Raw genomic sequence first — 21,896 nt, forward strand, 5'->3', positions numbered from 1 at the left:
AATGCTAATAATAAGGACTAATCAATTAGACTAAGGGTATAATTGAAAAAAAAGTTGTCTTGTCTTGATAAGTAAAATAGGACAAGTAAAATAGGACATCAAATTAAAAAATTTGAGACGGATAAAATAAAACGGAGGGAGTAATTGATTTAAAATAATAATATAAACTTATAATATATAATTGAAAATTTTAATTTGTCTTTACTTTACAAGCCCTTTTAAGAGATGCATGTATATCTCTTTGCAATTTTTATATTTTTCTATAGTATTTTTCGGTTCATCTTTACTTATCAACTATTGAAGAAATGCATGTGAGCACAAGATATTTCGATGTCTGATTTTCAAAATGGAGAGAAGAGTTAGTCGCTATGACTTTGTGTCACATTTTCTATGCGTAAGTATATTAAATCAGAAAAAAATCAAATATAAATATTGAATCAAGAAGCAGCCTATCAAGCAGTTAATAAATTCCTTTGTAAACATACATTTTAAGAAACAATGAATAATACGTGTAATTTTACTGTATCATCTTTTAAATTTAATAACTTTTGATGCTTTTGGGACATGCATTGAATAATGAATATTTAATAACAAGGATAAAATAAAAATAAATAGTAACAAAGATTATTGTACATCTATTTTTAGCAGATGCGGAATCAAAATTTCTGCTGATCAGGAGGTTCAAAATCTGAAGAAACACTCATCAAAGGAGGTTCAACATTCATAATATAGACATAAAAATTATTTTAACCATATATTAATAATGTAATTTTCTATCGAACGGTGTTCGTCCAAATCTCTCTTTACTAGGCTAGCTCCGCTTCAAATTTTTAGTATACTATACAAATAGAGATGAACGGAGGGAATAAGTTTTTAATATTCCAATTTTAAATCATCTCTTCTTTACAACCCTTTTAAGAGATGCATGTATATATTTTTTGCAAAACTTTTATATTTTCCTACAGTATATGTCTATGCAAGAACATGCTCATGACATGCATTTAGGCATTAACTTTACTAATGACTAAAGTTATTGTGAAAACGAGTCTTACAAGACAATTATTGTTGCTTATGAATTTGAATTTAGGTGATCTAGCAATTATCTATGCTCTTAGGTTTGAAATTGAGAGGGCGTCAGGTGGAAGATTATAGTTTGTAAATTATAGAAATGATAATCCAGACGATAAAGAAAAATATACTAAAAGTATAATTATTATATGATTTGGTCAATTGACCTGTATATAAAAACTAATATAAAAATATCAAAGAAACTATGAGAGAAAAAAATCTTTCCATAAACAAGACTCTTAAACGACTACATTGTAGATGTTATTGTATTATGGAACAAGAAGAGCGATCCTCAATTTATTTTGAGGTACAAAACCCTTCTTCGAAGAAAGAAGTTAGCAAAATATGGAAAATAATTATATTTTTAAAGTAATTAATTATGGTACTGCTTTGACTTTTTCTTTAAGACGGAAAAACCCTTAAATTTGATAAGAAAATTAGAATAAAAATCTAATGTTGTCAAAGTAAAGTTTGAGTGAACTAATTATAAGTGGAGATCTGAACGACTTATGTTGAAAAATCAATAAGTTAATTATGTTTAAGCGAGAAATGCAACTCACATTCAAAGCTAGTTGGTTTTCTTCGAAATCTCATATTTGCATTTTGATACGAGTCAAGAGTGCGATATAACCTCAAAATAACAGAAAAACAAAGTTTGATAGTGAGATAATATCCAAAATGAATTTCATCGTCGAAAAGGAAACAACCCGAACCACTAGCAATTACGGAAAAGTTTTGCATAACAAAAAAAAAGTCATTTCTAACATTTGGCTCTTAGAAAAATGTCTTTTGGTGAAATAAGTTAAAATGACTTTAATTTCCTCATATGGATGGAAGTCATTTTTCATGTATTATAACTTTCAACATTTAGACATTAATATTAATCTCTAGCACTCAAAAGTATCATCAAAACATTCTCCAATTTGCTAATAAAATTTTAATCTTTAAAAATATTTATTTATTTTCAGATTTTTCAACAAAATACTTTTCATAAAAGACATGATTTTTCATAAAAAGGATTTTCTTGATAAAGGAATACCTAAACTTAGGCAAACCTCTTGAAAACAACTAGTATTAGTCAAATGAATAAAGGGAAACCTAAATTTAGGAATGAAGTGAATGTGTACATGAGCTTGATGATACTCTATATGTTTTCAATTGTTCATGAACCAAATTTAGATCGCAATTAACTTTTTTTTTTCTGTTGGTCAGTATTCGTATTAAGGTCTGACTAAATTCAGATTCACGCTTTGCAGGACATATATATGATATGTAGGGGCACCGCTCCCAACATTTTTTTTTTCATTCTCAGTGGCTCAAATCTCTGATTGACGATTGCAATTAATAACTAACTATTTGAATATTGTTGTTGCTGTTATCGATTAGATATATTATGCTGATATATATTACTTATTGTTGGTACATGTACAAAGCATACATGATCGAGCTTGATCTAGTAGTTCATAAGAAGAAAGATTGAGGTCGGATATCAACGAATATGAGGCAAGAAAACGAGCATCGATCAATCTCAATCTTCCAAGTTGAACATCGAGAGTTTGAGTAGATCTGTCAATATGGGTCGGCTCAATCTCGCGGGCCTTGGAGATAAGTTGCAGCGAATTGGCCCGCCAATTAGATGTACTTTAAAATTGTAAGCCTAACCCTAAAAGAGTTGTGGGTTGGCCCGAGCAAAAGCCTTATTCTTAAACGAACTCGAAAACCATTAGCCCAAAGACCATTAAATAATGGGCTCCAATTTTGAGCATAGGCCCAAATATGACTCCTTTGCATGAATTGCCACTACTTAGTAATAAAGAATTGAGAAAATAACATAAATATAGATATTGACTTGTCATATTTACACAAATCTATACCCTTACAAAGTAATTATAAAAATCTCAACTAATTATATATCTTCCTTGGATGTATCGGGGAGCTAATTATGTATCTTGACAAGACTCAAAGTCAGAAAAAATGTATTAGGAGCTAATTATGTATCTTTACAAGAAAAAAATATATCTTCATTGGATGTATTATGTATCACGACAGACTCAATATCAGAAAAATGTATTGAAAGCTAGCTAATTATGTATCTTTACATAGGAAAAAATATATCTTCGTTGAATATATCGGGAGCTAATTATGTATCTCGACAGATCCAAAATCGAGATTTTCAATAATTACGCAAAATGTCAATTTTTATTTTTTTTTTTTGTAATTAAGCTCCAAATTGTTGAGATCTATGTTGTTTGCCCTAAAGAATTCCGTCCTCACCTAATCTACAACACAAATAGTAGCACGGGCATCATTCGATTATTTGATCGGACAGGAAGTTTAAGAAATATACGTGTTTTTATGGTCTACGTGTTTCTGTGACTATAAATCATTTTATTTTAAAGTTAAATTGTTACTAAATATTAAAAGGAAAGTGTCTGCATTTCATTTTACACCAGAATTGAAGTGTAGCACAGAAAATTTTAACTAGCATGTCAATAAACAGGTCTACAAGCTGTTGTATGTCAAATCTAAAATCAAAGAGTACACATAGTACCAGTGTAATTTAACTGACTATATTACAATAATTACCTTTTCCAGAATATCACCGCGCTCAACAAATTACAAACAGATGTCTTTCGTTAGCTTTTACACGCTAATTAGTGTATATACTAAACCAAAAATATTCACTAGCAACTCATCTCCGCGACACTTTGAAATTTTACTAGAGAGTCGCTTGCAGATTCGCGCTTCTACCACACAGAGACCCCAGCCCCGGAAAAAAATGAATTACATATATGTGATACAGACATTTGCATTTTCATATAATACAAGTAAACATAATATACAGCTTCTGAGAAACTCTGCAACTGACTCCCTCACTTTTCAATGCCCTGCTGCATATATTGTATCAAATCATAGCCAGCAGTTGTCCACTTGTTGTATGCATCACTACATGCGCGAATCATGTAATTAGCTGCTTCACGCTCGGTCATCTCAGGATGAAATCTCTTTCGAAGATTTCCTATAGGATCACCCCTGCTAAAGCAAGGCAATCCGCTATCTAACATCATCAAAACTGTATTTATTATCCCATCCATGTAGCGACGTGCAGCAAGGTAACCCTTGACACACAAACTGAAAGACAACGAATCCAGCCTTAGCATAAGAAAAAAGTAGTTCATACCAAAAGGAGAGAGCAAATGGCCCAAAGAAGATCGCTGACCTTACGAAGAGGTACCATGTCTCACTTTTCATTGCTCCGGATGGGTCAATTAATTGGGTCATCTCATGACTCAGCTTGAAGTGAGCGCTTTCAAATCTCATATTTCCACCAGGAGAAATTTCCAAGATAAAACCAAAATCAATATGGACAAGCCTACCAGCACTGCAGAACAATATAAAAAGGAAATTCGTAAGATGACTCAACATTACTACAACAACAACTTACCTAGTGAAATCCCACAAGTGAGAGAGGTCTGGGGAGGATAGAGTGTACGCAGACCTTACCACTACCCTGTAAGATGACCCAATATTACCCAACCAACTATCATTAATCATCAACGAATGTGTATCAGCAATCTTACAGTAGACAAATGTTTGAGTTCCTATGTTTTCTTAATCTCAGCCTTCATACAAATCTTCAAATAATATCACTACCCCGTAAGATGACTCAATATTACCCAACCAACTATCATTAATCATCAACGAATGTGTATCAGCAATCTTACAGTAGACAAATGTTTTGAGTTCCTATGTTTTCTTAATCTCAGCCTTCATAAAATCTTCAAATAATATCAAAATAGAACCAGACTGTCGGACACATCATTGACATGCAAGCTGGAATGCACAGTGAGGAAACTGTTGACTCTCCCAATTAATTGCATGATTTTAGATGACTTTATTTTTTCTAAAGAAATTACAGGAATAGAAAATTTCCTTTTGTCATACGTGGTCGTCTTTCTATAATTAGTTACAGGATTTATTGTATAAATATCCTTTCGCAGGTGATGTAAAGATATACATGAATCATAAAGTCCGGGTGAAACCACTTATCAATGGATTATTAGTTTTTTAAAAAAGAGCACAAAAAAGTCTTTCTTCTAAAAATCTTAAAAGAGTTGGCTTCATCCCAGTTCTTGGTTTCTGATGTTGACCCCCACATTATGTTGTCCAGGCTCCAGTTTGCAAGCCTGGGCATGTGCGGGTGTTGGTAAGTTTCTTGGTCATATTTTATGGTCTTGGGCAATCTTCACCTCATCCGCTATCTTTTAGGGTTGAGTTGGGCTAAATGTCTATTCCAAGTATATTAGAAACTCTTACCCTTTGAGTGATGATAAAAATAGTTGTGCTTTCATGATTATTCATTTTGATGTATGTGATCCTACTCATTGATTTTTTTTTTGAAAATTGATGGATTATTACCTTTATTCATTGTTGCACTTAGATGACTTGGGGTGTATCTGTTAAAGGCCAAAGTGAGGTCTCCTCTTATTTTCAGTCCTTTCATAAGATAATTTGAACTCAATTTGAGTTAAGATAAAGATCTCGTGAACTGACAATGACACATAATACATGGAAAGATTTTGTGTTTATCTGAAATTCAATGAGATATTGTTGAGTACAAAGGGAAATCACAGGCTGTGGAAGAGTCTAGAAGAGTTTGCTACATCTAGGAAGTTGAAATTCTGTTATAACTGTTTTCTTGAAACAGTTAGTTACTCATTTTTAACGGCTAGTTGGAGGAGTTAGAAATAGTAGTTGATTCTCCTATAAATACCTAACAATGTACTATTGATGTGAATAAGTTGAATATACAGAAATCTCTCATTCTACTCTTCCAAAACATCTTCTTCTTCTTCTGCTTCTGGCTATTCAGTGCATAGCTCTCATTGTTAAGAGTCAAGCATTGATCTAAGAATAATTACATGGTATCAGAGACAGGTTGGCTAGACTAAAACTAGCCACCTCAGTCGATTCTGTAGTTGAAGAAAGTGTTCAATCACAAAATCTGGATTTCTCAGATTCTTGAAGGAGTTCTTGAGTCGAGATTTGAAGGTTCAAGTCATGGCAAATGGTGTTAGTGGTGTCAAAATTGATGGTGGATCAACCAGAAGAGCAGGAGCTGTAACTGCAATGGATTACAATCATCCACTCTTTCTTAGTCCATCAGATGTTAGATGTTAGTGGTATACATATCATCTCTTACATCATCTCTTTCCAGTTGACAGGTGTGGAAAATTTCTCTATCTGGTTTAGATCTATGCGCATAGCCCTGTTAGGAAGAAATAAGTTAGGATAGGTTGATGGTTCTTACACTAAAGAAAAGTTTTCTTCTGAACTGGGCAATCACCGGGAAAGAGTGAATGCTATTGTGTTATCATGGATTATGAACTTTGCATCAAAAGAGTTACTAGGTGGAATCATGTATGCATCAGTTGCAAGTGTTGTGTGGAATGAGTTGTTTGAAAGGTTCAATTAAGTAGATGGTGCTAGAACTTTCAATCTGCACAAGGAGATTGCAACATTATCTCAAGGAACAACTTCTGTGTCCTGCTATTTCTCAAAACTGAAGGATTTATGGGGAAAATTTGAGGCACTTGTGCCCCAGACACCGTGCATAGCGGTAGCTTTAGTGCACTGGGCTGTCATTTTTTTTTAATTTGAGGCACTTGTGCATGCACTTGTGCCAACTCCTGGATGTGATTGTGAAATATCCAAGGAGTATGTCCTACATCTCCAAAAACTGAAGTTGTTTCAGTTTCTCATGGGACTTAATGAAACATATACACAAGCTAGAGGATAATTAGTGATGAAAGTCACAAAGCTGTAGCTACTCATGCAGGTGTGCTAAGGTCTGGTCCTGCAGGTTTTGGTAGAAATCTTGACTTAGCCATGTTTACAAGAAATGGGACATAAATTCAAGAACTACACAATATGCAGTGTGATTTTTGTAAGCTAAAAGGTCATACTAAGGAGAATTGTTGGAAATTAATTGGATACCCTCAAGATCACAAGTTCAAAAAGAGGTTCAGGTCTGAAGGAACAAATGCAGCATACAAAGTGACTACTGAGTCTCAAGATACTGCAGAAGTAACTACAAGGAAAGGCTCTCATTCAAGATCTGTCCAAAGCACTGGTTCAATGATGGAAGTCATCAAGAAGATTCTGAACTATAGCTGGATCAACTAGGTCAAATGAGAACAACTACTTTTACTAAGGAACAATATGATCAAATCCTGAACATGATCAACAAAAACAGTTGTGCTAACACTTCTACACACTTCTACTGAGACAACAAATGCTGCAAATGCAGGTATTAGTGTATTTTTAGCCTCATATGAGTCAAAAAATTGGACAATTGATACCGTAGCCATAAATCATATGGTTGAAAAGTTAGACTTACTAATGGATGAGTCAATCACACAACTAGATAAACCAAGGAAGGTGTATAACCTAATGGTGATCTGACTGAGGTTACACATGTGGGATCTAGTTATTTGTCAGCTGAAAACAGCATTACAAATGTGTATCATATTCCTCAGTTTACATGCAGCTTGCTTTCAGTGTCTCAACTAACTAAGAATGGAAATGCTCAGTGATTTCTTCCTCCTTCCCTGATTTCTATGTTTTCTAGGATCTCTGTACTAGAAAGGTGAGGGGGATTGGTAAGCTTGATGGAGGTCTGTATCTCTTAGTGAAGTCTCAAGAAAGGAAGGTTGCAGCAGCAACAAAAGTCTCTACTAAAGTTGATGAGAGTAAGGTTCAAGCTGAGGTTGATTAGCGGCATAGAAGATTAGGTCATGCCTCTTCTAATATACTTTAAAAATTACTTCCTAGTGATTCTCATGTAGTAGAAGATAGAGTAAAAAAGTGTATTGCCTGTCCTTGTGCCAAGCAAACTAGAATTTCTTTCCTTACAAGTAATACTCGTAATACTCAGTCTGTATGTTGTTTTGATCTCATATATCTGGATCTATGGGGTCCTTATAAGGTTCCAACTATGAATGGTAACAGATTTTTCTTAACAGTGGTTGATGATTGTTCCAGATTCACTTGGTTGTTCTTATTGAAACTTAAGTCAGATGTGTACATTTAGATACAACAGTTTCTTGAGTATGTTAAGACTCAATTTGACAAAACTGTGAGAATGATTAGAACTGACGTGGAATTGAATATGTAAACTCATTGTGCAGTAGTTTGTTTGCAACAAAGGGTATTGTACATCAGACCTTATGTGTTTATTCACCTCAACAAAATGGTGTGGCTGAGAAAGCACAGACACATCCTGGAGGTTACAAGAGCCTTGAGGTTTCAAGCAACAATACCTGTTAAGTTCGGGGGACATTGTGTTCTAGCTGTTGTTTATCTCATAAACAGGTTACCTAGCTCAGTATTGCCTATTACACTCTCTATGAGAAGTTGTATGGTACTAAACCGTCCTGTGAGCACTTAAGAGTAATAGGGTGTCTCTGTTATGCTAAGGTGTTAAATGAGTCTGACAAGCTTATGCCAAGATCAAGAGCAACCGTTTTGATGGGCCATTCTAGTACTAAGAAGGGATATGTCTTATATGACATATCTACTAATGTTTTCTTTGTTAGTAGGGATGTGTCATTCAGGGAAGATGTGTTTCCTTTCAAGCTTGAAACAGTTGATGACCAGACTCACTATCATGTATTCCCATTAAAAGATCAATATCCAGTAGCAAGTGATGCTATGGCACCTCTGCAGGCTCCTATAACTGTCTCATCTCAAGAGGTTCCTAACACAGTTCACCAGCAAGAGCAGCTACACCCTAGTGTGCCTACTCCTAGACAGTCCAAAAAACCAAGGTATATCAAAAAAGATCAAATAGAGGTCAAGGGGTTACTCAACAAGAACAACAACTACAGAGGGTTCCTAATACTACACAAGCTGTAACTCAACCTTCTCATCTCAGGATCAAAGGAAGTCACCAGCATGGATGAATGACTTTGTCTCTAAAAATACAAAGAAGGTACCTCATGCTATTGCTAATCATGTGTCATATGATAAACTGCCTCAGTCCTATAAGAGCTATGCATTGAAAGCCTCATGGCCTGCAAAGATCCTAGATGGGTGGAAGCAATGAAAAATGAAATAGAAGCCTTGAATTCCAATCACTTGGGAGATTGTTCCCTTGCCTGAAGGTAAGAAGGCTATTGGTTACAGGTGGATATATGTGGTGAAATATAAGGCTTCAGGTGAAGTTGAGAGGTTTAAAACCAGACTTGTAGCAAAGAGCTATGGACAAAAAGAAGGGATTGATTACAAAGAAACATTCTCACCAGTTGTGAAGATGAAAACACTAAGAACTGTTCTTGCTACTTGCTACTGCTGCAAAGAAAAACTGTTCAATGCATTTTTAAATGGTGACTTCACTGATGAAGTGTACATGGAATTGCCTCAGGGATTTGCCAGTCAGAGGGAATTTAGTATGCAGACTGACCAAATCCCTTTATGGCTTAAAGCAAGCACCAAGACAATGGAACACAAAGTTATCCGAAGTCTTACTGAGGTCCTAGTTTGTTCAAAGCCAATATGATCTGTCTCTGTATATAAGAAGAACATAAGAAGGAATCATTTTGGTACTTGTGTATGTTGATGACATGCTAATCATTGGTGATAGCTTGAAATTGATAGAAGATGCAAAGGTTATTCTACAACAAAGCTTCAAAATGAAGGATCTAGGTGAGTTAAGGTTCTTCCTTGGCATAGAATTTGCAAGGTCAAGCGAAGGGAAACTAATGCACCAGATGAAGTACACTCTAGAACTACTATCAGAGTTGGGGTTGACAGCAGCTAAACCAGTGGTCACTCCTATGGACTACAATGTCAAACTGACCTCAAAACAATTTGATGATCATATCAAATAGTTACAACCTACTGATGACCCTCTTGCAGATCAAGGTGCATATCAAAAACTGATTGACAAGTTGCTATACTTACCATGACTAGACCTGATATTGCATTTAGTGTATAGACACTAAGTCAATTTCTACAAGAACCAAAGAAGTCTCACATGGATGCTGCAATCAGAGTTGTAAGATAGGTTAAAGATCAACCTGGTCAGAGTGTTTTACTATCTAGTGAACCAAGTGATCAGGTGAGTGAGACTGTGATGCATATTGGGCATCATGTCCTTAAACCAGGAGATCAGTAACTAGTTACTTTGTAAGGATTGGGAAGTCAGTTGTATGTTGGAAGTCAAAGAAACAAGCAACTATTTCCAGAAGTTTAGCCGAGGCAGAATTCAGAAGTTTAGCAGCTGTAACAACTGAGTTGGTTTGGATACTAGGATTACTAAAGGAGATTGGAATGGAAGTAAAACTGCCGGTCAAGGTGTTCAGTGACAACAAATCAGCTATTCAAATAGCTGTCAATCCAGTTTACCATGAAAAAACTAAACACATTGGCATTGACTGCTTTTTCATAAGAGAAAAGATAAGCCAAGGGATGATCAGTACAAACTACATTGCTAACAAGATCAGCCTGCAGATATGCTAACCAAAGGTCTCACCAAGGCTCAACAAGTGCATTTAAATCACAAGCTAGGAATGTGTGACAATTTTTCACCTTCTTAGCTTGAGGGGAAGTGTTGAGTACAAAGGAAAATCACAAAATATGGAAGAGTCTAAAAAAGTTTGCTACATCTAGGAAGTTGAAGTTCTGTTATAACTGTTTTCTTGAAACAGTTAGTTACTCATTGTTAACGGCTAGTTGAAGGAGTTAGAAATAGGAGCAGTTGATTCTCCTATAAATACCTAACAATGTACTATTGATGGAAACAAGTTGAATATACAGAAATCTCTCATTCTACTCTTCCAAAACATCTTCTTTTTCTCTGTTATTCTTTTGTTCTTCTTCTTCTTCTGCTGCTTTTAGTTATTCAGTGTATAGCTTATTGTTAAGAGTCAAGCACTGATCTAAGAATAATTACAGATATCCCATCACACTAGCTGTCACTACACTAGTGCGGGTTGATGAAGAAAAAATGACATTTGTTCGAAGTGGCAAAATCTCTAATGTTTACTATGTATCTCCGAAAAACCTACAGCGAGAAATAATGGAGAAAAATATTATTGAATTGTTGTCTCTAAATTATTACATTGAGACCCTATTTATAGACACTACATTCCAATCCAATTCCTAATAGGACACTACATTACAATCCCTTTCCAAGTAGAATTCAATATGTTATTCCTATTCATATTCTAACACTCCCCCTCAAGCTGGTGTATACAAGTCATACGTACCAAGCTTGTCACAAATGTAATTAATATGAGAACTGGTGAGGGACTTGGTGAAGATATCTGCAAGTTGATCACTTGACTTCACAAATTTTGTAATAGTATCTCCCTAAAGTATCTTTTCTATGACAAAGTGACAATCAAGCTCTATGTGCTTGGTCCTCTCATGGAACACTGGATTAGATGCAATATGAAGGAATGCCTGATTATCACATACAAGTTCCATCTTACCAGTTTCTTCAAATTTTAATTCTCTCAGCAATTGCTTGATCCAAACTAGCTCGCAAGTTGCTGCAGCCATTGCTCGATACTCTACTTCGGCACTAGATCGAGCAACCATACTCTGTTTCTTACTCTTCCAGGATACCAAATTACTTTCTACTAAAACACAATATCCAGATGTAGAACGTCTATAAGAGGGTGATCCTGCCCAATCAACATTTGTATATCCAATGATATGCTCATGGCCTCGATCCTCGAAGAGTAGTCCTTTACCTGGAGATGACTTTATATATCGCAAAATCCGAACAAATGCATCCCAATGACTATCGCAGGGGGAAGTCATAAACTGACTTACAACACTCACAGAAAAAGAGATGTCAGGTCTAGTCACTATGAGATAATTCAACTTTCCAACCAACCGCCTATACCTTCCAGGATCACTGAGTGGCTCCCCCTGTCCTGGCAGAAGTTTAGCATTTAGATCCATAGGAGTGTCAATGGGTCGACATCCCATCATTCCAGTTTCCCTAAGAATGTCTAAAGTATACTTGCGTCGAGAAATAACAATACCTGAGCTGGACTGAGCAACCTCAATCCCTAGAAAGTATTTCTATCTGCCAAGGTCTTTAGTCTGAAAATGCTGAAAGAGATGTTGCTTCAAGTTAGTGATACCATCTTGATTATTGCCGGTGATAACAATATCGTCAACATAAACTACCAAATAAATACACAGATTTGGTTCAGAATGGCGATAAAACACTGAATGATCAGCTCCACTACGAATCATGCCAAACTCCTGAATAACTGTGCTAAATTTTCCAAACCAGGTTCGAGGGGATTGTTTCAAACCATAGAGTGACTTGCACAATCGACTTACAAGGCTACTAAACTCCCCCTGAGCAACAAAACCAGGTGGTTGCTCCATATAAACTTCTTTCCCAAGATCACCATGCAGAAAAACATTTTTAATGTCCAACTGATAAAGAGGCGAATGACGAACGCCAGCCATAAAGAGAAAAAAACGGACTGATGCTATTTTAGCCACGGGAGAGAAAGTGTCACTATAATCAAGCCTAAATATCTGTGTATATTCTTTGGCAACAAGGCGAGCCTTCAGCCGATCAACTTGACCATCTGGACCAACTTTGACTGTATAAACCCAATGACAACCAACAGTAGATTTACCTATAGGAAGGGAAACAAGCTCCCGAGTACCACTCGTACGTAAAACAGACATCTCATCAATCATAGCATGTTTCCATCCTGAATGGGAAAGTGCTTCACCTGTAGTCTTAGGAATGGAAATAGAGGACAAAGATGATATAAAAGCATAATAGGGTGATGACAAACGATGATAACTCAAGAAAGTATAATGTGGATTAGTATTAGGAGTGGATCTTATACCTTTTTGAAGTGCAACTGATTACCTAGGAAGAGACAGGTCCGCAATAGGGGAAGCGTCAGGCGCAGGACATGAATCATCTGGGACTGATACTGGACATGGGCGCCAGTGATAAGTCAAAAGTGGTGGCACTGTGGCTGGAGATGAAGTAACCGTAGATTCCTCAAAGATTGGTGTGGGTAAGACTGGAGGTATGGGTAAAACCTTAGAGATATTAAGATGATCAGAAGATGTATAGTAAGGTTGAGATTCAAAAGAGTAGCGACCCAGATCAGGTGAATAGCATCAATACCCTTTTTGAACAAAAGAGTAACCAAGGAAGACACATTTGAGAGCACAAGGGGCTAATTTATCTTTTCCTGGGGCTAAGTTATGAACAAAACATGTGCTCCCAAAAACACGAGGCGGAATAGAGTAGAGACGTGATTGAGGAAATAGTATGGAATGGGGAACCTTATTCTGGATCGAAGATGATGGCATTTTGTTAATGAGATAGCAAGATGTGAGGACTGCATCGCCCCAAAAACGCAGTGGAACATGGGATTCAATGAGAAGAGTGCGAGCAGTCTCAATGAGATGCCTATTTTTTCTTTCTGCTATACCATTTTGCTTAGGGGTGTATGGACATGATGTTTGGTGAATGATTCCTTGATGAGTCATAAACTCCTGAAACTGGGAGGATAAGTATTCTAAGACACTATCACTACGAAAAGCACGAATAGAAACACCAAATTGATTTTGTATTTCAGCACAAAAACTTTTGAATATAGAGAATAACTCAGAACAATCTTTCATTAAGTAAACCCAAGTACATCTTGAAAAATCATCGATGGAAGTAACAAAGTAACAAAATCCTACTGGTGAACTGACTCTACTAGGACCCCAAATATCGGAATGAACTAATGAGAAAATAGACTCTGAGCGACTCTCAATACTACGTGAAAATGTAGCACGGGTGTGTTTCCCAAGTTGACACGACTCACAATCTAATGCTGATAGACTAGACAAACTAGGCACCATCTTTTATAACTTGGATAGACTAGGATGTCCCAAACGTTTGTGAATAAGGTTGGGAGGAACTGTAGCGGAGCATGTTATGAAGGAATTTGAAGGGGTAAGATGGTAAAGGCCTTGTGATTCATGTCTTATGCCAATTGTCTGTCCCGTTTTGCGGTCCTGCATTAGAAAAGAATCATAAAAAAAAAGTTATACTACAATCAAGGGCACGTGTCAAACGACTAACAGATGCAAGATTAAAAGGACAACCAGGAATATAAAGAATAGAGTCTAGAGTGACAGAAGATAGAGGTTTGGCTTGTCCAACTCCTTTTGGCTCTGTTCGAATTCCATTAGCTAAAGTAATAACTAGAAGAGATTGTTAATAAACAATATCAGACAAAAGTGATTTATCACCAGAAATATGATCAGAAGCACCTCAGTCCACAACCCATGATCCAAAGGTAGGAGATTGTGCAGTTGAGGCTATTGGTAGAAATATATGCTTACTTGCTTGATACTGAAAATACTCATTATATTCCTTGTCAGATAAATACACCCGGTGATCACCTGTGGTGTTAAACTGAGCAATATGAGCATTTTTAGTTGGTCGACCATGCAAAAAATAGCATATTCCACGAGTATGTCCAAGCCTATTACAATAACTACACTTAGGTCTAGAATAACATACGCCACGAGTATGTTCAAGCCTATTACAATAACTACACCTAGGACGAGATCGTCCAAATCGCCCTTCCCCTCATCGATTCTTCATGGACTGTGACGTTTGATTTTCTGATCTTCTCATTAAGGGCTTAGATTTAATCATAGGACTTGAACTTCCAATTTCAATATTTTTGGAGCCAAAAAAAAAAATATCATGCCCAAAAGATATCTTGGGAATTTGACTTGAAAATCCCAAGAACCAGATCTGAATTTCTGAAAAAAAAAAAACTCAAAAAAAAAACTGATGTCACCGGAATTAGGGTTCCGGCAGTCGGAATCTCAAAATAATTGTCGGAATCTGGAAAGGAGCAAGTGGTCGGAGTCAGAATAGACCGGCGACCCCAACAGAAAAAGAAACAACTCAAAAATCGACCTGAGATGGGCTCACGCGCCAGCGCGTGATGCAGATCTCGCCGAAATTTCTGGATTCCGGCTGGTGGTGGCGGCGCGTGGAGGGTAATTTTCTGGCGGTTTTCGTCGGGTTTTATCGCCTGATCTTTCCGTTCCTTTTGGTGGTGTTGTATTTTATACACAACCCACAAAATAAAAGTTGACCCAAATCAGTCACCGGAATTGACGCACGGTGACTAAGTTATCTTTTCTGATATTTCTAACCTGCTTTGATACCATGTGAGAAATAATGGAGAAAAATATTATTGAATTGTTGTCTCTAAATATATGGTTAATTCGTGCAAGAATGCCAACAACCCTTTTATTGATTTTGAACGAAGGGAAATATATATGGTTAACATCATTTGTTTGAAGGTTTTCGACAACCTTCAACTCTTTTTTTTCTCTCTTTTTTCTAATGGTTTTGTTGGAGCATTTAGTGCCGAGTATAATCGGTGGCTTTAAAGAGGCGATGATGATTTTGTCATATTTTATTCCCTTCCGAGCAGATTAATTGATCATTTGATGTTATCCGACGCACATCTTGACGGGGCATGCTACCAGATTTTCTGATGGTTTTGCAGCCAAGGCGTTGTTGGACTCTCTTGCTGCCCGAGCTTAATACAGATCTGAGTCTCTATTTTCTCTATTCAGCTTGGATTTGTTTTATATTTAGGGCGTGTTTGGTATGAAGGATGGTCCTTGGTCCTGAGCCAGGGGTCTATCGGAAACAGTCTCTCTACCCCCCGTCGGGGTAGTGGTATGAACTGCGTACATTTTACCCTCTCCAGACCCCACTATGTGGGAATATACTGGGTATGTTGTTGTTGTTGTCTCTAAATTATTACATTGAGACCCTATTTATAGACACTACATTCCAATCCTATTCCTAATAGGACACTACATTACAATCCCTTTCCAAGTAAAATTCAATATGTTATTCCTATTCATATTCTAACACCTACCAAGCAGACTCCATTCAACTTATTGTCTATCTTATTGATATTCATTAGAGTGCAACTTAAAACCGTCCATTTTCAGGGTCCTCTAGAGGTTTAAAGAGAGAGAATAAATATAATATTCCTCACTCAGGAAGTTCTCCAGGAGAAGGGACTGCTATTAGTTCCCAGGTGCTTTCTTTGAGAAAGCTTAGCAGAAACAAACAGCCACCTCTTCCTCCATTGCAATTTCACCGCCCTGCTATGTGTAAGTTTTCTGAACCTCACATAAACTAAGTAGCGTGAAAATGGGAGGCCGCTTGCTAAGTACACTCAAAATCAGATCTAGAATAGTGAGTACCAACCCTGAAAAATCAATTTAAGACTACGCCTGAACACACAGCAGATCTGCTCAGTTGTTGGATCAGAATGGGTGGAAGAGCCAAAAGAAATGGTGAATAATAATTCCATCATGTACATGGTGGACAGTATGGAAAGAGAAAATGTTTTGAAGATATATCTAAAGAATTGCATTATTGCTAGTGTAAAGAACAAGGTATAGAAGATACTGAGCAACTTGTAGATCTATAGGGAACTTTACAAGTATTTCCTTCTTTTTAGAGGTCTCCGGCATTAGGGTATGCTGAGGAATACAACATTACCAGTTTTCAAAAAAAAAAAAAATGTAAAAATTATTTTGAAAAACTATGACATATGTAAAGGCAGATATGCTTTGGTGTGCATTTTTTTCTCCGCTTAGCTCATGCACGTGAACTGTTGAAACATTTAAATCCATTTCTACATGGCATAGCGATATTTTACGGTATTTCAGCATCTTAAGTAACACCAAACTTGATTTAGAGTGTAACTTCACAACCATTGGTACTATGACAGAGGACAAAGGTGGCTACCTGTCAATCAGAAGGTTCCCGTTATGTCTATCCTTGGGTTGAAGCAACAAGCTAGCAACTGCATAACCTGCACTGCTTATGATGAAGTTCTCACGAGCAGTTTCAAAATTGGGAGAACCAACAGGCCCGTAGTCCTGTTGGAAAATTTCATATAGACCACCATCAGTTGTCTCACCCATCTGACTTCTGCTCCGCGTATTGGGTACGACCTGCAAAAGGGACAGATCTGAAAACATTTTGGGAGGTAAAAAGGCTGTAATAACCACATAAAACTAACGGGTCGTCTGGTAGAACGTATAAGAATAGTGCAAAATATGATGTATTAGTAATACTTGCACTAGTAATTCTAGTATTAGTAATGCTTGCATTAGTTATTCCGAGATTTTTCTTACTACTTGCTTGGTTGTGCATACATGCCTTGCATAATTTTTTAAAAATATATATGTTTACAAAAATACCCTCCACAAAGATGGTTGAATGGATATGGAAAAGGTTTTGAGGGACAATTGTTTCTTTAAGCGTGCTAATGCATGCATTAGAACCCACTGCATTACTAATACCATAGATTTCCATGCATTGGTTATGCGCATCTTAATACCAAATAGTGTATAACTAATGCAAGCATTAGATATACATAGGTTGAAAGAGTTTACCAAACAAGGTACTAATAATACATAAAATTAATGCATGCATTAATTTTCCTAATACACTACCAAACGACCCCTAAGTGATTTCATCACCATTTTATACACATAAAATCATCTTTCTTATGTACTGTGAAGTTGAAGACACCACCATGTATCACATGCTATGTTCTCTCACCAAAACAACTCGTTAATTATTATTCCATATAAAACAAAACCACTGCGTCCATAATTGTTTAATGCATAAGAATCACGAATTGGTCGCTGAAAATATTCTATATACTACAAATATAAATCCAAGATATGAAGGAACGAGAAGAAGATAGGAAAAGCTTATGTTAAACATTTGTTGCAGAAACACAATTCAGTAACCAATATTAGCCACGTATCCTGTAGGTGAGCATAACATCCCTTTAACAACCATTTGCATTAAAGCCTTCAATTACGCTAAGTTCAGTTTTCCCAATTGTACTCTAAGGTGTCCCCACTGCGTTAACAAATTTATCAGTTGTTAGCTCACTAAAATCCTCTTCAACTAACTACAGAATATGTATGTGTGTGTGTAAAAATTGACATATTAACCATGTATTGCTTTCTGGCCAGAGAATTGACCATTGCACTTATCAAAAGAACAAAAAGAGGATGACTAGGAGAAATCTGGGGAAATTCGTGCATAATGAATACGGAACTACTACCTTGGTCATTTTCAAATATCTAGGCTCAGTAACGTTTTAGTGGATGACATGAAAAATGAAGATGCAATGCATAGAAGTACAATTCGAAAGAAAGTGCAAGTAGCACATATAGAGGATAAACTAAGAGAATGTTGGTTTTGATCCATGTACTTCGTAGACCTTCATACGGACCTATATCAGATAACCTAGAATCATAATAATCAAAGTGAACTTCGCTAAGAGAAGAACACGGTGGAAGAAAATCATTATATGCACAACACCTACTACTTGAGATTAAAACTTAGATGTGGTATACAAACGTACAGTCGGCCCAGTGTTCGCAACATGCTTTTTCTTAGTCTAGTGACGTGTACAGCAGTGCTGGAATAAGAAAGAATAAGTATGAGATTCAAAGAATCTGTAATTTGCCTCAAGTGACAACAAGTTTAGAATTGAAAGAAAATAAAACTAAATATAGCAGGTTAAATAAGAGGATACACAAATTCTCCAATTAATTTGTGACTAGGGGCAAGACTACTGGCTTAGTCATGAAAGTCTGAAACCACTGGTAATTCTATTTTTCATTATAAGTAATAACAAAAAAAATTCATACCTCAAACTCAACAAATCTGACACATCTAATTTTTGAGTGATCTTTTTTATTGTCTCATCATATATACTCTCTATAAGCTACTTATAAAAGTTGGAGAGACAAAATAGCTTCTTAGACCAACGGTTATGGATGCTAACAACATTATTTTTAAACCACTTCCCTCCAACATGCACAAAAGTTGTACCCTTCACTATGCAAAGAAAAAGCCACATAAAATTTTAACTTGAATTTGTTCTCCTAAATGGTAGTACAACTGGATTTACATGTTCCAATAAGGCCATAACGCTACAAAATTTCAACATGTATCCAAAATATATTGTTATTTTTCAATCTTTCGTCAGAAGTATTCTGAAAAAAATGATGCAAATAATTTTGTAAAATTACCGTTTGACATAAGAAGATGAACGTGGAATATTATTTGGAAGGGAATTAGTGAACGCAGGCAGTTTGTTGGCCCATAAATTACAATAGGAAAGGAGACATAGGCATAAAATGTCTGACAATGGAAGAACTAGATCAATTTTCTTACTCTCCTTTTTCAATTTATTCTTAGTTTTCCTAGAGTCTTCAAGTTTGTCTTGATATTTTCAATGAATTCCATAATCAGGACATTCAGTCTTGAGATCCCTTGTGGAATCTGATATGAGTAAAAAAAGTCAATCATATAGAACGAGGGCAATGTGGTTAGCAACTGATTAGGGTAAAACTTAGCCGATCGGTATTGGCTTGTTTTCATCTCGAAATGTCTCTTTTCTCCACTGTAATTTATTTCAATTTATATCAAATTCCACTTTTATTTTTGGATAAGTTATCAGTTTACAGAAACACATATGAAACTTCACTCTGAAAGCACGTGAATCCATGAAACCATAAGCAGATGTGATACAAGGATTCACCTCAATTATTCCTCTTTCTGGGCCAGTGGGGAGAACTCCATATGGAAATAAATAAAGATTAAGGCCAACGGCTTCAAAGATATCTTTCAAAAGTGAAATAACTTGTAAAGCAAGAACATCTTGCCGACAGTCATCTCCAACCTATGCCAAAGGAAAAAAAATTTAGCCATATGAAAAGTAGCATAAACAAGAATGAGTCGTTAGCATACTGAAAACTAGAAGTTCAATCTTACCTAACAAGTTTTAGTTTCTTTTTTAGTAAATTTAGAACAGGTAATGTTCTATCTAACATACTTATGTTTCTAGATTAGATAGGTCACCCAATTTCACATGGTATCAGATCTGATATAAATCCTGGTTTCAAGTTCTAAAGCCAATCATCATTCAAATTCTTTTATGCATTTGGTCCAAGAAAAAGAATCAGATGTACACATGGGGAAGTGCTTTGAAGACTTAATTAAATAAATAGAAGTGTCTTCTGTAAGAGCGTTTAAATTTTACATGAGATGATATACATTTATAGAAACTACTATTCCCACTGTTTCATTTTATGTGAAGGTGTTTCATTGGTACGGCCTCTAAGAAAGGAAGACTTAAATTTGTGGTCTGAAGCACGACATTTCCATGGCTAAATAATCATTTCATAAGAAGTTTAAAGTTAAATTGGTTCTAAAGATATAATTATGTACTTTTTGGAACAGATTAAAAGGAAAAGAGTGTCACATAAACTAGAACAGAGGAAGTGGTACTAGCAACACAGATGTCAATATTACACAGAATCTGAATAAGCTTGAGACAACTTATTGATTGCAAAAAGTTCTCAGGATTGCTGTGCCCATGTCAAGTTCATCTACTCACCGAGCTCAAAACTGAAAGCAACTAATGACCTATACTCAACATGCTATTCCTTAAAACTGATGTATCTGTAAGATAAGAGAAGCATGTTTTTCTTTTTTTGACAAAAGGTAACATTTTGTAGATTAATCATCAGCACAAGGCTGGTATCCAAAAATTTACAGCATATCAACTACCCATCCTTTCCGATGTGGGACTCTTAACAATACCATTCCCCACCTTCAATGTCAGCTCTTCTTCAATGAGGCCCACAAAGCTCCGATGGATCTCCACACTCCCCACCCATATGGCATTGAGACTATCTCGGAACCTCAAGGACTAAGTTCCCCATATTTTGCCACTACCACTCCTTCCAAAGGACCCTCTCCTCACTGGTATACCTCCATAGCCATTTCTCATTAGGAAACTTTCATTTTGCACTCTCAAGTTTCTGACAGCCAGACCATCGGAGAAAGGATTTAGGAGGAACTCTGATGATGGAAGACCATTGGAGAAGGGATCAGAAGCCCGAAAAGGACTTCTAACTTTTCGTCTTGGTTATTGTGCCTGAGAGCATCCACCCAAACACAAATTAAGGCATCCTCCCGAGAATCATGAGACAGTTTAACTAACACCCATCCTGAATACAAAGATAAGTACTTTAGTTTTCAAAGAAGTTTTTCTTTAAGAACAAACATAATTAATTTTCCAACTCCTCTATAATTTAAAAAAATCAAATAACATTGTTCCTATTGGAGTTATTCCAATAACTTAAGAATAACTCCAATAGGAACAATGTCATTTGATTTTTTTTTTATTATAGAGGAGTTGGAAAATTAATTATGTTTGATACAATAGTGATACAACAAAGACTATTGTATCAATCTCTGTTGCTTCATTTGCTCTGTATCTTGATTCTTGCTATTTTGTTGTCATATTCTTCTTCCACATATATCAAAAACATTGCTTTTGAGTCAAGGGTCTATCAGAAACAGCCTCTTTCCCCACAAATCTTCGCACATCCCTACCTTCTCCAGACCCAACTTGTGGAATTACTCTATGTATGTTGTTTTTGTTGTAACACCACTTTATTTTATATTCTCGATACCTATGTTCCAAGGCTGAAAATAGCCCTGCTTCATCTTTCTAAAACTCCAACGTGCCTAAGCCATCACCATCCTAATACCCATTTGACCTAATAGTTTTCTATCCCTTTTACCCCAACCAGTTATCATTGATGACTCCTATTCTTACATCATTCGTTGCAAACGAGTTGAAGAGAATATACTTCTGATATAATAAGAAATGACCTGTCTA

The 21,896-nt window shown here is 36.1% G+C and overlaps 1 protein-coding gene across 3 annotated transcripts in view; it reads right to left on the reverse strand.

The window, feature by feature from the left end:
* Positions 1–3,624: 3,624 nt before the first annotated feature.
* Positions 3,625–21,896, reverse strand: part of LOC107855633 (phosphatidylinositol 4-kinase alpha 1) — a 37,513-nt gene continuing 19,241 nt past the window's right edge. For 2 of the 3 annotated variants that reach the window (XM_047401259.1, XM_047401258.1), the window contains exons 23-26: positions 19,746–19,886; positions 16,919–17,127; positions 4,289–4,450; positions 3,625–4,200 (exon numbers count right to left, since the gene is read on the reverse strand). In XM_047401259.1, the coding sequence (XP_047257215.1) occupies positions 3,942–4,200; positions 4,289–4,450; positions 16,919–17,127; positions 19,746–19,886 (771 nt within the window). In that variant the 3' untranslated portion in view covers positions 3,625–3,941. Of the gene's footprint in view, positions 4,201–4,288; positions 4,451–13,931; positions 14,134–16,918; positions 17,128–19,745; positions 19,887–21,896 lie in introns of those variants that run through there. The other variant, XM_047401260.1, reaches the window with a different exon arrangement.

The sequence above is a fragment of the Capsicum annuum genome, chromosome 12, assembly GCF_002878395.1.
Source record: "Capsicum annuum cultivar UCD-10X-F1 chromosome 12, UCD10Xv1.1, whole genome shotgun sequence".
Taxonomy (NCBI): domain Eukaryota; kingdom Viridiplantae; phylum Streptophyta; class Magnoliopsida; order Solanales; family Solanaceae; genus Capsicum; species Capsicum annuum.